The sequence below is a fragment of the Mesoplodon densirostris genome, chromosome 9 (genome assembly GCF_025265405.1).
Source record: "Mesoplodon densirostris isolate mMesDen1 chromosome 9, mMesDen1 primary haplotype, whole genome shotgun sequence".
In the NCBI taxonomy this organism is placed as follows: Eukaryota; Metazoa; Chordata; class Mammalia; order Artiodactyla; family Ziphiidae; genus Mesoplodon; species Mesoplodon densirostris.
Window position 1 is genome coordinate 81,899,525 of NC_082669.1, and position 15,840 is coordinate 81,915,364.

At 41.1% G+C, this 15,840-nt stretch overlaps 1 protein-coding gene and 1 pseudogene across 3 annotated transcripts in view; both read right to left on the reverse strand.

Moving 5' to 3' along the window:
- CTTNBP2 (cortactin binding protein 2) overlaps window positions 1–15,840 on the reverse strand; it is a 159,398-nt gene that overhangs the window by 23,344 nt on the left and 120,214 nt on the right. For all 3 annotated transcript variants that reach the window (XM_060108190.1, XM_060108189.1, XM_060108191.1), the window contains 2 exons: window positions 3,654–3,740; window positions 3,477–3,576 (listed from right to left, as the gene is read on the reverse strand). In XM_060108190.1, the coding sequence (XP_059964173.1) occupies window positions 3,477–3,576; window positions 3,654–3,740 (187 nt within the window). The remainder of the gene's footprint in view (window positions 1–3,476; window positions 3,577–3,653; window positions 3,741–15,840) is intronic.
- Window positions 5,223–5,868, reverse strand: LOC132496063 (hypoxanthine-guanine phosphoribosyltransferase-like; annotated as a pseudogene).

Genomic DNA, 15,840 nt, shown 5'->3' on the forward strand with positions numbered 1-15,840 from the left:
AATCCTGCCACTTGTGACAACATGGATGGACCTTGAGGGCATTATGTTAAGTGCGATAAGTCAGAGAAGGACAAATACTGCATGATATCACTTGTACGTAGAATCTAAAAAGGCCAAACTGATGAAACAGTAGAATGGTGGTTATCAGGGGCTGGAGGGTGAGGGAAATGAGATGTCAGTCACAGGGTACAAACTTTCAGCTGTAAGTTGAATAAGTTTCAGGGGTTAATACTGTATCTGTTGTATACTTGAAAGTTGCTAAGAGTAAATATTAAATGTTCTCACTGTAAGAAAGGAATGGTAATTATGTGACGTGATGGAGATGTTAGCTAATGCTACAGTGGTAACCATTTTGCAATACAGAAGTGTATCAAATCAATGAATTGGGGCTTCCCTGGTGGTGCAGTGGTTCAGGGTCTGCCTGCCGATGCAGGGGACACGGGTTCGTGCCCCAGTCCGGGAAGATCCCACATGCCGCAGAGCGGCTGGGCCCGTGAGCCATGGCCGCTGAGCCTGCGCGTCTGGAGCCTGTGCTCCACAATGGGAGAGGCCACAGCAGCGAGAAGCTCGCATAACGCAAAAAAAAAAAAAAAAAAATCAACGAATTGTATACCTTGAACTTACTCTATGTTGTACCTCAATTATATCTCAAAAAGTTAAATTAAATTAAAAAGGGTCTGATAAGCAAATTAAGTGGATCAGTGTCCTAGAATGGAAGACCCTGAATGGGACTGACATAGTTCAGTGGGTGACTGGGGCAGGTGGGAGTCAAGAATCACAGAGTGCTTTTAATCGGGGGTCTGGTGGTCTGTGAAAGATGTTCAGGGAGCACAAGAGGTAGGCGGAGCAGCCACTTACAGGAAAGTAGACAAAATATAGTAAAAGGAGGCATAAAGTGGGATGGTACCAGTGGGGATGGATGAAAAAGGCACACTGAGATCCATTTGGCAGGACATGACCATGGACTGGCTGTGGGACAGGAGTGAGGGGTCCATGACTCAGAGGACCTGGGGGTTCCAGACAGACCTAACATGGCTTAAAAATTAAGACAGTTGAAAACATTGAAACATTGAAAGAACAACCTCCCAAATGTTCACTTAAAAACCAGGATGTCTGGCTTCTTCTTCCAAGTCACAAGACCTCACATCACTGAGTCTACACTCAGCTGCTCGCAGCCGGGAGCTGCTGCCCTCGTGGCGATGGAGACAGGCTTCCCCTCCCCTCCAGCCCCAACCAGCCTGATTCACCCCTTAATGTGGCTTTTTGCACCCGTGGGCATTTAGGTTTTCAATTCTGCCAGGGAGACCTGAGTTCCAAGTATGAGGTGCCAAGACACTCACCAAACTTAGAAATTAGGAAGAGGAGTTCTTTCTAAGAAGATGCTCCCCAAGGATTTATAAATGCTGAGTTGGTCACCTTCGCATCCTTCTTGACCTAATTCACTGTTCTCAGATTTTTCTTTCTCTAGCTAAGTTTAGAGCAGCATTCGGTCTAATTGCTATCTACTCTGATAGGGTGAGACCACAATATTTTAACTTCTTACTCTGAAATGAAGCAAGACTGAACACTGAAAACCATAGGGGGCTTTTGTTATAAAACTAAGGGGAGACGGGCTTCCCTGGTGGAGCAGTGGTTGAGAGTCCGCCTGCCGATGCAGGGGACACGGGTTCGTGCCCCGGTCCGGGAAGATCCCACATGCCGCGGAGCAGCTGGGCCCGTGAGCCATGGCCGCTGAGCCTGCGTATCCGGAGCCTGTGCTCCGCAGCAGGAGAGGCCACAACAGTGAGAGGCTCGCGTACGGCAAAAAAAAACCCCAAAAAACAAAAAAAAACTAAGGGGAGAAAAAAAAATTTTGGCAGGTGAGTTTTTGAGGAGCAGCAGTGGGCAGTGACTCGGGTCCGGCTGAGGAGCCGGAAAGCCTAGTTTGAGTCCTACTGTGCTGCATCCTCACTGCAGGATCCACTGCGTCCCCGCTGCAGTGTACTTAACCTCTTGTCTCAGGTGTTTATAAATCAGGGTGTTTACAGAGTCAAAGCTTAATAAACATTAGCTATTGTTAGTATCATTATCAGAGAAAACAGCTTTTCTCTGTAGCTTACTCTCACTAGTTTCTGGCCAAAGACTGGCCTGAGTACTAGAGCAACATTCAGATTCTGGCGGGATTTTCTTGTCCCCAAAATGTGCTTCTAGGCTTGTGGATTCCTCAGTTCCCCTCTAAACCTGCCTCTTAATTTTACTTCTTGACTTAGGAACTCCTGGTAATTTCCTCCTTCCTCAACCTGGTCACCAGCTGTCCCAGCCACAAGGTATCTCCCTTGATCACAGCTCCAAAGATAAGTAGCACCCCTCTCCCTAAAAAAGAGACCTGAATTCACATTTCAACTCACCCTTCACCCAGCTCACAGTTCCCTCCTTCACCTGCTCCCGAGGGTCCCTGTGGTTTTGAGCCTCTGGAGACCAGAGGTTGGTCCATTTCAGTTTTTATTTCACTAGTCATGCTATATACTATGCAGAGTTACACTAACTCCACCTGTGCTGAAGCTTGGGGTGTTATGTTCTGGAGCCTAAGATAGAAAGTTTATGAAAATTTTATATTAAGAAACATGTTTGATCACGGTTCTGCCACTATGTAGTTGTGGTAAGTTACTGAAACTCTCTATGCCTGTTTCCTCACCTTTGAAATGGAGATAATACCAACTTGCATAGGGCTGTTGTGGAGATTAAATGAGTTAATTAATGCACGTCATGTGTTTAGCAAAGTGCCAGTCAATGGCATACTAATGACGTGGAGAAAGCAGTGCACCCAGGTGCAGCAATAGGGATGCTTTCGTTGTAGAGAATTTATGAATAATAATAATATTTATTAAAAACCTATCTCCTGGGGCTTCCCTGGCGGCGCAGTGGGTGGGAGTCCGCCTGCCGATGCGGGGGTCACAGGTTTGTGCCCCGGTCTGGGAGGATCCCACGTGCTGCGGAGCGGCTGGGCCCGTGAGCCATGGCCACTGAGCCTGCGCATCCGGAGCCTGTGCTCCGCAACGGGAGAGGCCACAGCAGAGAGAGGCCCGCGTACCAAAAAAAAAAAAAAAAAACAAACCAAAAAAACCCTATCTCCTTACTATCACCGTGCAATTCTAACCTGCACCAATAACACAATGCTTAGTTCTGCTAAGGTGGACCACTCCCACCACCCCCTCCCTTGGTATCCTCTAGTGCCAGTTATGTAGTATGCTCCCAACAGATAACTTATAAACAAAAGAAGAAAAATATAGGATGTACAATAGATGCAATGGTACATACATGAAAATAATTTTTTGCAAGTGCTCACCTGGGTTCCCAGTTTTCATCCCGCAGCTGCTCCATAACTGAAAAGTCAACTTAAATTTATCCCCAAGCAACAACATTTATTTCCGTATAACGGCTTACTTGAAGGGCATGCCTTTTGGTTATCACAACTCAGTTTGCTGAGATGGTCTTACCGCTACTGATGAACAGATCTACTAGCTGGTCCTTGGAGAAACCAGTATCCACTTCAGCTCTCACTATTTCACAGGGGAATCCTGCAGCCATTTGTCTGTGCTGTGATAAGAGTGTGATTAGTTCTATATGCTTTTGTGTTTTCAAAGAAAAGGAGAGGGTATGTGACTGATCCATACCTTCATGCAGAGTGCAAGCTGATGGGCTATGTAGTCTTGCAAGCTTCCTTCTGGGCCGTGGAAAATGACATTATGATATTGCTCGACCTATTAACAAAACGAGAAGAAACCTTAGGTAAAAATGCTATGAAGAGAAAAAAGTGGTACACAAGTGTAGAATTTCCTTTTGGATTGTCACCAGCCTTTCAAAAGATAAAAAATATTATTTTAGGGCTTCCCTGGTGGCACAGTGGTTGAGAGTCCGCCTGCCGATGCAGGGGATATGGGTTCGTGCCCCGGTCCGGGAGGATCCCACATGCCGCGGAGCGGCTGGGCCCGTGAGCCATGGCCGCTGAGCCTGCGCGTCCGGAGCCTGTGCTCCGCAACGGGAGAGGCCACAACAGTGAGAGGCCTGCGTACCGCAAAAAAAAAAAAAAAATATATATATATATATATTTTAGGGGTTAGCTTCATTCATTGGGCATGTGAAGTCTTTCGTTTTAATGTGAAACACTGGCAAACATATTATTTATATAGTAGTTTACATTTTATATAGTACTTACATATTTATAGCAAGAGATGGCATATTTTTAAAGAGAATACTCCTTCTCCCTCCATTTTCTACACTGAGGTTCAGTATATTAGCTGGGAACACAATTCCTAGCATGTTTTTGTCCCTTGCAGATGTTCCATAATTTTTTTCTTTATTATCCCTTACAGATGCTCTTTAGTTTGAATTTTCCCACTGCACATTTTACTTTTCAGAGGTTAAAATAGCAATGAATGTTTTCCAGGAAATTTTGGAAAATACAAAGAATAAAGAAGCAGAATAGAAATCACTGAAGCAACCACTGTAAATATTTTTATGTTTCCTTCCAGCTTTTTTCTCTGCATAGTTGATGTGTGTGTATTTGGTTTTTTTCTTTTTTTCTTTTAAAGAGCCAACCTTTATTTTAAGGATTTTTACATTGAAGACTTCAAAAAGTGGTAGGCTTTTAGAACTTATTGACCTGTATTTAAAAGGAACTGTTGACAAAGATTCGCCAGAAATAATCTGAACAAGCGGGAAAATACAGTTAATACTACTGAAACCTACTAAAATAACTCCAGGACATATGGTTTATCCAACATAAAGATACCTCTAAATGCTGTCACTGATATGAAACTGACTGCTTCTTTTCTAAACACACAATGGTATAATTAACAATATTCAATCACTTCTGTTCTTTCCTAAATATATAAAAATTAAAATACCAATTAAAAAACTAATACATTCTTCTCTTTCAATGTTTCTTACAGATACAATTTCAATATTTTCATTCAATGGTGGTGTGGTTTAAGAGATTTTTCATTCACAAGTCAAACAACAATCCACCCAAAGGGAACTGATAGTCTATAGGCTCATAGTGCAAATAAAGAGTTCAGGAATGCAGCAACTGACCTTTCGAAAATACAAAACGGATGAAATTCTTAGAAGATACATGTAACAAGCTCTACTAAGCAGCTGGCCACAGAACTAGAACATCTGATAATTTTCCTGTTGATTCACTGGGACTCCAGATGTTTCCAAACTCAACTTGAACTCTCATCTTAGGCTTCGTATTTTACTTTTCCAGTTTCACTAATGACACAAACATGATTCAAATACTTGAAGTCGTCATTATAGTCAAGGGCATATCCTACAACACACCTGTCTGGAATTTCAAATCCAACCAAGTCTGGTCTATATGCAACACTTTGAGGGGTCCTCTTAACAGGCAAGCTTGCAACCTTGAGCATCTGGATCATTCTGCTTGACCAAGGAAAGCAAGGTTTGCATTGTTCTGCCAGTGTCAATGATATCTTCAACAATCAAAACATTCTTTCCAGTTAAAAGTTGAGAGATCATCTCCACCAATTACTTTTATGTCACCTGTTGACTGGTCATTACAGTAGCTCTTCAGTCTACTAAAATCTACAGTCATAGGTATAGATCTGTCACTATTTCTCTTCAGTGCTTTGATGTAATCCAGCAGGTCAGTAAAGAATTTATAGCCCCCCTTGAGCACACAGAGGGCCACGATGTGATGGCCTCCCATCTCCTTCATCACATCTTGAGCCAGCCGTTCGGTCCTGTCCATTAGTCCATGAGGAATGAACACCTTTTCCAAATCCTCAGCATAAACGATTAGGTATACATCTGGTCATAACCTGGCTCATCATCATTAACCACGACGCTGGGGCTGCGGGCTGCCATAACGGAGCCGGCTGGCGTGCGGGCTGAGGGCAGTCTGGGGAGGAGAAGCCAGCAGGGCCGAGCAGAAGGTGGCGCCGCCGCCGCTCAAAGCCCAGGCGCCTGTATTTGGTTTTTAAGAAGGATACAGGGGTGTAATCTTCTTACAGCTATTGTATATCAGTGGATATCTTTGTGTTGACTTTTTGCATAAAAGACATCTTCATGAGTATTCAATTCTTGAATCAACTATGTGATCCCATTCTTCAAAGCACTGAATTCCAGAAATCTAGGTAGAGACTGACTGATACTTTTACTTTGTAAAAATGAAAATCTCTTGCCTGGAAGCCTATAGGGTTTTAAAAAAATCTTTACCCTCATGTATAAGGATATCTCGCCTAAGAACATTTCGAGATGTAGTGGGTGCTGGGACAGAAAGCCATGACCTTTTATGTATGTCAAGGCCCATAACGTTTGCAGTGAAATGTGGAGGGGAGGTCAACCTCTCACCTCCATGATCCCAGGGCTGAGTTCCCACTCCCAGCCCACATGCTGGGGAGAAGCTTTCTTCTTGGAAAGGTCTTGCAGAAAAGCACCGGTGCAGGTGTAGCACCTACCTAACCAGTACAGTTGACGAAGCTCACATATGAGGATTGAGCCACCCATACTTAGAGTAAGTGTTAGACACAACAGGGTCTGTTCTCTCTTTATAATTTGTAATTGGACAATGTAAGAACATGTATATCTTTGTGCTATTGTTGCTCTGCTGTGCTCTGATGAGTTTGTCCCTTTTACATAACAGGGGAAGGGCACACCCTAAGGGTAGCCAGAGTGGACTTCTATGAAGACAGTGACTATGTCCCTGGCTCCTTACAGGAAAAGGCAGATTCTGAGATGTGAAAGGAAGGCTTGAGGGAAAGCCCTTAGCATGGAAGCAAGAGGGAACTCCTTCCTTACCTGGGGACTTTAAGACCTGAGCTTTGGCCTCCCAGGAGACCATGACATAAACTTAGAGGAACTCCTAGAAAGTGGAAGAAAACTAGTCTTGACCACTGGGTGTCTGAAAATGAGCTAAGGAGGGAAGTGATTCTTAAAGGGGTCCCTTGATGTTGAACTTGGGACTGGGTTTTAGGCTCTGAAAGACAGTTTATCTGGTAGCCACCACTGATTTTGTCTGAGTTTAAATATTACTCCGCCATTGCTAAGCCTTCAATAAAAAGGGGAAGAGCTGGATTCACACTGGGGGTAGGGCAGCAACACGGAGAGTCATGGCTGGAAGACACATGACGGTGGCTGTAGCTGCCTGAGGAACATCAGGATCCTAAAGCCACAGGATGAACTCAGCAGTGGCTGGCCTGGGCTGTTTTCTGTGGTACTGAGAATCTGTGAGCCAAGCAACAGTAGAGATGCCAGCCAGGACCAAGACTGGGACAGGGCCTCTTCCAGAGACATGGGAGAGATAGTAACCTAAAAAGTTCAGTTGAGGTTCTGCTTCTTAGACAGTGAGGCCATAGAGCCATAAGACTTCAGGGGTAAGTTATTATTAAAGAAGAATTATTAAAGAATAATATGTTCTCATTTGTACCTATGTGATGGGGAAGCTTGGGGATACACAGATTATACTTTTCATTAAAAAATGTTGCCCAGATTTATCTAGTTAGGGCCTCTTTCTCCCAATTTTAAATGCAATATGGTAAATCCTTTTGATATGCACAAACTTCTTTTGGCTTGGGAAATTTTTCTTCCATTATGTTTTTGTTAATTTCTCCTCTTCTAGTTCTAATTCTAAGGAACACCTCCAAGGCTTAAGTTCCCTTGCTGTTCTCTGTAAGGATGCCTGTCCCCTTATCTCTTCATTTCTCTCTCTCTGTCCTTCTCTTCTGCCTTCTGGGAGTGAACTCCTCACGTTAGTCTTGCACAACCCTGAATGGAACATTCATTTACCATCTCACTTTTGCTCTCTATGACCTCAAGGACAACTTTAATGATGCCACTGCATTTTTAGTTGTTCTTATAGTTCCTTGCTTTATCCGTCTCCTTTCCAGCATTCTTCCTTTTAATCTTAGCCTGCACTCTCTCATGGCTTTCTTGCCCTGCTTTCATAGTCTATCTCCTTGCATTCTCTAGAGAATGAACATAATTTTCCAGACTTCTTTGTTCTTTATTTTTAAGCTGTGTTCTTCTGAGTTTTCAGAAGGATAACTCTGTCTGTTCTGCAGTATTCTTCCATAGGTATAATGTTAACCTGCCATTGGTATTCATATACTGTGAAACCACAGGAAGAATACTGCAGTGAAGCAGGATGTGTGGACCATCACTGATTTTACTCGCTGTCCACTGATTTTCCAGCTGAATTCCTGCCTTAGGTCACTGGACAAACGGCGGGCTGGTGTCTATAATTTCTAGTTAAACTCCAGGCTCCAGCACTGGCTGCAGTGGACTAAACTTCTGCTGTCCACCTTGGCGGACAAATGCATGAGATGAACTGCAGTACCGGAAGCAGGATGCTCTTGTACCCGTCCCACCGAGAGTGCTGATATAATATACTTCCTGGATGCAGCACGGTCTCACCAAAGCCTGCCGACTTGCTGCTCAGGGATTTCTCGGATCCAAACTCTGAATGGCTGTGGAAGCATCTGTGTTGACAGGGGGTGGAGGATAATATCATGGTGCAGCAAAAAGCAGAGGCAGTAAAGGAAACATGCCCAATTTTCTAACTGCTGTAAATCTTGCTTTTTTGAATCATTAGTAAGATGGTAAGAGAAAGATAAAAGTGTTTTCCTAATAAATCTCAGGTAGGTCTCAAATAAAGTAAACCCAACACTCTCTTGCCCCTAAAGTTAGTGAAATTTTTTTCTAGATTCTTGACAAAGGAAGACCTCAGTTCTATTTTTCTCTGTTATTGTGAAGTTTTATCACTTTTAAAAAGTACTTTAGTGGGAAATTGTGTTAGGTACTTGCCAGGTGCAATTTTAAACCAGAAATCTTGAGCTCTCCAAATTAATCCCAAATTGCCATGACTTATAGTGTAGAAATTCTCTCACAAGGAATGGATTGTTTCACACCAGTGGAACAGGATACAGCTTTTCAAGATTTACCGAATATTCTAGCCTTGAGATTTTCAACTAGCACTGCTACTTAATCCTGTCTCACTTTTGAAAACACGGGTGCTCTTTATAGCCATCGTGTCAAACTGCCTGCATTTTCTTAAGATTGATTTTGAAATCATATAACAGCAAGAGACCCAACTTCATAGATAAGCTGTCTTCAATCCCAACACCTTATTTTTTCTCAGATTGTTGGTTCTCAGGGACAGGAAACATTCCATTTAAAATTTCATTGAAAGGCCATTCACTAGCAGTAAGCATTTCTGTTCACACACTCTATTATCCTTTCTGGAATAAGGTAAAATATAAATAAATGAATTCAGTAAGTAAATCAAGGTAAAAGACTTCCCGATCATTCAGACATTCTCATGCATGCATCCTATTAGTAGGTTTCTCCTCATTTCAAGCATTATCAATTTTTTGTTAATGGTATTTTGTTCTACCTCATCAAATGATACAGTTGTGTTGGTTACCATTTAAGATCTGGACAAAAAATTAATTATGGAAGTCTCTTGCTCTACTGAGACTGGTGCAAACATGCAAAGCTATGCCAAGAAAACATATTTATCTGTTCTAGTGCTACCATATTATTTCTCCAAATAGCAAGATCTGAGGTATAATAAATATACATGCTCCATGCTTCCAGCAGAGGGCTCTAAAGATAGACAGGTAGGTAGGTAGGTATTATAGATGGACAGACAAGAAGGCAGACAGATTTTTTGGGGGGAGGAGGAAGTAAGTATTTGAATTCTGTTGAAAGGAGATCTATTTTTTGAAAAACAAATTCAACTTCTAAAATGTGAATTGTAGTCACCAGAATTATCTTCTAAGTGCATGCTTACAGTGTGACGTTTCTGCTCATTAGGAAACAGACACTGGGCTTTTTTTTTTTTTTTTTATCACAGTTGATACCAATCCCTTTTATTCTTGTGTCTTCACAGCCTATTCAGGAAGCTCTTATCACAGGTCAATTAGTGCTTTGTGAGGCAAATGAATTCTGGATTAAATGGAAACAATGACCTCCACAAAATCCCATCCATCCCTTTATTTTTTTCCCTCCACAGTGTCTTTCTGCAGAATGGAGTTTACCAGAGGAGCTATAGTCTCCACTAGGGTCAATGTAGCACCCGCAATGTGTTTTCAGACTTGTGGCATTATTTTAAAGCAATAAACTTCAACTTTTGTTTGGAGTTTCACTTGTCAAAGTCTGAGGAAAAGATTCTACTACGCTGAGACGGTTTTAGGCCAAGTTGTGTTGAGATGCTGAACTCAAAAAAGAATGAAAAATAAAAGGTCTTTACCAAGCTAATAAAATTGGAATGGTTATAGAATAAAGGGACATGCTTTATAGCTAAGATGTTCATTCCAACCTCTTCTGGAACTTAATTTTTAAAGAACTGATTTATGTATGACTTTAGAGCCACATACAATACAGTTACTGTCAACTTATTCATGTAAAATCCCCCCAAACAATATTGGCACATCCAGCATCAGGGATACACAAAACCAGAGTCTTTCATGTTAGGGGTTTTAGGCATTTGCTGAGGTCCCTCTTTATAGAATAGGTGTAAGAGAATAATGGAATTCAAGAGAAATTACAGTTCACACACAGAGGGACACCCATACTATATGCTTTTAAAAATTAGCTTAGAGAAACCATAAAAGCCAAGATCAGGGCTTCCCTGGTGGCGCAGTGGTTGAGGGTCCGTCTGCCAATGCAGAGGGCACAGGTTCGTGCCCCGGTCCGGGAAGATCCCACACGCCGCGGAGCGGCTGGCCCCGTGAGCCATGGCCGCTGAGCCTGCACGTCCGGAGCCTGTGCTCTGCAATGGGAGAGGCCACAACAGTGAGAGACCCACATACCACAAAAAAAAAAAAAAAAAAAAGCCAAGATCAGACTTGGTTACTAACTTCAAATAAAGATAGGCCCTCACTTATTAACACAGAAGTAGTAACTTGGGTGTTATAACTATTTAAAAAGTAAAACTATAAGATATAATTCTTGGATATAATTCCCCCCTGGTCACCTCACCTCTGGCACTCATGTACTCTTGCTGCTCCAGACCTCCTCTGGGCTGACACTTGCCCTACTGGCCAGAATCTTCTTGCACTGTAGCCAGGGAAGCCAAGGATCCACTGGTGTTAGAATCACCTCTTCCTCATACCAGGGAACTGGCTTCCTTCTTCCACTACGACCTTACCCAGCATTGCCCCTCCATGCTCTGAATAAGCTCAGGCTAAACTTGGTCATCTGCTAAAGGGGTTGATGAGATTTTGTGGGCCGTCTTAGATACGTAACCATCATTTACAACATTACTTCTATGGGGCCATAGCAAACTTATTTTGGGAATGTATGAAGACTAAGTAGAATCTCCTAGTGATGATTCTTGATGATGAGCATGGCACATACTTGAGTGGACAGCCAATATAATTCTCAAGAATTGTGTCCATGGGGATTCAGAGATCTACATTTAAAAATAGGGCTCAAGGGACCTTCCAGATGGAAGAGGAGTAAGACATGAAGATCACCTCCCTCCCCACAAATACATCAGAAATACATCTACACATAGAACAACTCCTACAGGACACCTACTGAACAGTGGCAGAAGACCTCAGACTTCCCAAAAGGCAAGAAACTGCCCACGTACTGGGTGTGTGGTTGACAGGGTCTTGGTGACCCAAATGGGTGTCAGGCCTGAGCCTCTGAGTTGGGAGAGCCAAGTTCAGGACATTGGTCAGCCAGAGACCTCCCAGATACATGTAATATCAAATGGTGAAAGCTCTCCCAGAGATCTCCATCAAAACACTAGGACCCAGCTCCACTGAACGACCAGCAATCTACAGTGCTGGACACCCTACGCCAAACAACTAGCAAGACAGGAACACAACCCCACCCATTAGCAGAGAGGCTGCCTAAAAACATAATAAAGTCAGATACCACAAAACACACCACCGGATGCGGTCCTGCCCACCAGAAGAACAAGATCCAGCCTCATCCACCAGAACACTGGCACCAGTCCCCTCCACCAGGAAACCTACACAAATTCAGAGTAATGATAGTAAAGTTGATCCAAAATCTTAGATATAGAATGCAGAAAATACAAGAAATGTTTAACAAGGACCTAGAAGAACTAAAGAGCAAACAAACAATGATGAACAACACAATAAATGAAACTAAAAATTCTCTAGAAGAAATCAATAGCAGAATAACTGAGGAAGAAGAAAGGATAAGTGACCTGGAAGATAAAAGAGTAGAAATAACTACCACAGAGCAGAATAAAGAAAAAAGAAGGAAAAGAATTGAGGACAGTCTCAGAGACCTCTGTGACAACATGAAATGCACCAACATTCAAATTATAGGGGTCCCAGAAGAAGAAGAGAAAAAGAAAGGGACTGAGAAAATATTTGAAGAGATTATACTTGAAAACTTCCCTAATATGGGAAAGGAAATAGTCAATCAAGTCCAGGAAGCACAGAGAGTCCCATACAGGATAAATCCAAGGAGAAATACGCCAACACACATGTTAATCAAACTATCAAAAATTAAATACAAAGAAAAACTATTAAAAGCAACAAGGGAAAAGCAACAAATAACATACAAGGGAATTCCCATAAGGTTAACAGCAGATCTCTGCAAGCCAGAAGGAAGGGGCAGGACATATTTAAAGTGATGAAAGGGAAAAACCTACAACCAAGATTACTCTACCAGGCAAGGATCTCATTCAGATTCGATGGAGAAATTAAAACTTTTACAGACAATCAAAAGTTAAGAGATTTCAGCACCACCAAACCAGCTTTACTACAAATGCTAAAGGAACTTCTTTAGGCAGGAAACACAAGAGAAGGAAAAGACCTACAGTAACAAATGCAAAACAATTTAAAAAATGGTAATAGAAACATACATTTTGATAATTACCTTAAATGTAAGTGGATTAAATGCTCCAACCAAGAGACATAGAGTGGTTGAAGGGATACAGAAAGAAGACCCGTATATATGCTGTCTACAAGAGACCCACTTCAGACCCAGGGACACATACAGACTGAAAGTGAGAGGATGGAAAAAGATATTCCAGGCAAATGGAAATCAGAAGAAACCTGGAGAAGCAATTCTCATATCAGACAAAATAGACTTTAAAACAAAGACTATTACAAGAGACAAAGAAGGACACTACATAATGATCAAGGAATCAAACCAAGAAGAATATATAATATTGTAAATATTTATGCACCCAACAAAGGAGCACTTCAATACATAAAGCAAATGCTGGCAGCCGTAAAAGGGAGAAGTCGACAATAACACAGTAATGGTAGGGGACTTTAACACCCCACTTTCACCAATGGACAGATCATCCAAAATGAAAATAAATAAGGAAACACAAGCTTTAAATGATACATTAAACAAGATGGACTTAATTGGTATTTATAGGACATTCTACACAAAAACAACAGAATACTCTTTCTTCTCAAGTGCTCATGGAACATTGTCCAGGATAGATCATACCTTGGGTCACAAATAAAACCTTGGTAAATTTAAGAAAACTGAAATGGTATCAAGTATTTTTTCTAAGCACAACACTATGAGACTAGATATCAATTCCAGGAAAAGATCTGTAAAAAATACAAACACATGGAGGCTAAACAATACACTACTGAATAACCAAGAGACCACTGAAGAAATCAGAGGAAATCAAAAAATACCTAGACACAAATGACAATGAAAACGCGATGACCCAAAACCTATAGGATTCAGCAAAAGCAGTTCTAGGAGGGAAGTTTATAGCAATACAATCCTACCTTAAGAAACAAGAAATATCTCAAATAAAAAACCTAGTCTTACACCTAAAGCAATTAGAGAAAGAAGAACAAAAACACCCCAAAGTTAGCAGAAGGAAGGAAATCATAAAGTTCAGATCAGAAGTAAATGAAAAAGAAATGAAGGAAACGATAGCAAAGATCAATAAAACTAAAAGCTGGTTCTTTGAGAAGATAAACAGAATTGATAAACCACTAGCCAGACTCATCAAGAAAAAGAGAGAGAAGACTCAAATCAACAGAATTAGAAATGAAAAACGAGAAGTAACAACTGACACTGCAGAAATACAAAGAATCATGAGGGATTACTACAAGCAACTCTATGCCAATAAAATGGACAACCTGGAAGAAATGGACAAATTATTAGAAAAGCACAACCTTCTGAGACTGAACCAGGAAGAAAGAGAAAACATGAAGAGACCCATCCCAAGCACTGAAATTGAAACTGTGATTAAAAATCTTCCAACAAACAAAAGCCCAGGACCAGATGGCTTCATGGGTGAATTCTATCAAACATTTAGAGAACAGCTAACACCTACCTATCCTTCTCAAACTCGTCCAAAATATAGCAAAGGGAGGAATACTCCCAAACTCATTCTATGAGGCCATAATAACCCTGATACCAAAACCAGACAAAGATGCCACCAAAAAAAGAAAACTACAGGCCAATATCACTGATGAACATAGATGCAAAAATCCTCAACACAATACTAGCAAACAGAATCCAACATCACACCAAAGGATCATACACCATGATCAATTGGGGTTTATCCCAGAGATGCAAGGATTCTCAATATCTGCAAATCAGTCAATGTGATACACCATAGTAACAAATTGAAAGAGAAAAATCAGATGACCATCTCAACAGATGCAGAAAAAGCTTTCGACATAATTCAACACCAATTTATGATTTTAAAAAACCCTCTAGAAAGTAGGCATAGAGGGAACTTACCTCAACAAATAAAGGCCATGTATGACAAACCCACAGCCAACACTGTTCTCAATGGTGAAAAACTGAAACCATTTCCTCTAAGATCAGGAACAAGACGAGGTTGTCCACTCTCACCACTATTATTCAACACAGTTTTGGAAGTTTTAGGCACAGCAATCAGAGAAGAAAAAGAAATAACAGGAATCCAAATTGCAAAAGAAGAAGTAAAACTGTCACTGTTTGCAGATGACATGATACTATATATAGAGAAACCTAAAGATGCCACTAGAACACTACTAGAGCTAATCAATGAATTTGGTAAAGTTGCAGGATACAAAATTAATGCACAGAAATCTCTTGCATTCCTATGCACTAGTGATGAAAAATCTGAAAGAGAAATTAAGGAAACACTCCCATTTACCACTGCAACAAAAAGAATAAAATACCTAGGAGAGAAAAAAGACCTGTATGAAGAAAACTATAGGACACTGATGAAAGAAATTAAAGATGATACAAAAAGATAGATATACCATGTTCTTGGAATGGAAGAATCAACACTGTGAAACTGATTATACTACCCAAAGCAATCCACAGATTCAATGCAATCCTTATCAAACTACCAATGGCATTTTTCACAGAACTAGAACAAAAAATTTCACAATTTGTATAGAAACACAAAAGACCCCAAATTGCTAAAGCAACCTTGAGAAAGAAAAACGGAGCTGGAGGAATCAGGCTCCCAGACTTTAGACTATACTACAGAGCTACAGTAATCAAGACACTATGGTACTGGCACAAAAACAGAAACATAGATCAATGGAATAGAATAGAAAGCCCAGAGGTAAATCCATGCACATATGGTCACTTTATCTTTGCTAAAGGCGGCAAGAATATACCATGGAGAACGACAGGCTTTTCAATTAGTGGTGCTGGGAAAACTGGACAGCTACATGTAAAAGAATGAAATTAGAACACTCCCTAACACCATACACAAAAATAAACTCAAAATGGATTAAAAACCTAAATGTAAGGCTAGAGACTATAAAACTCTTAGAGGAAAACATAGGCAGAACACTCTGACATAAATCACAGCAAGATCCTTTTGGACCCACTTCCTAGATAAATGGAAATAAAAACAAGAACAAA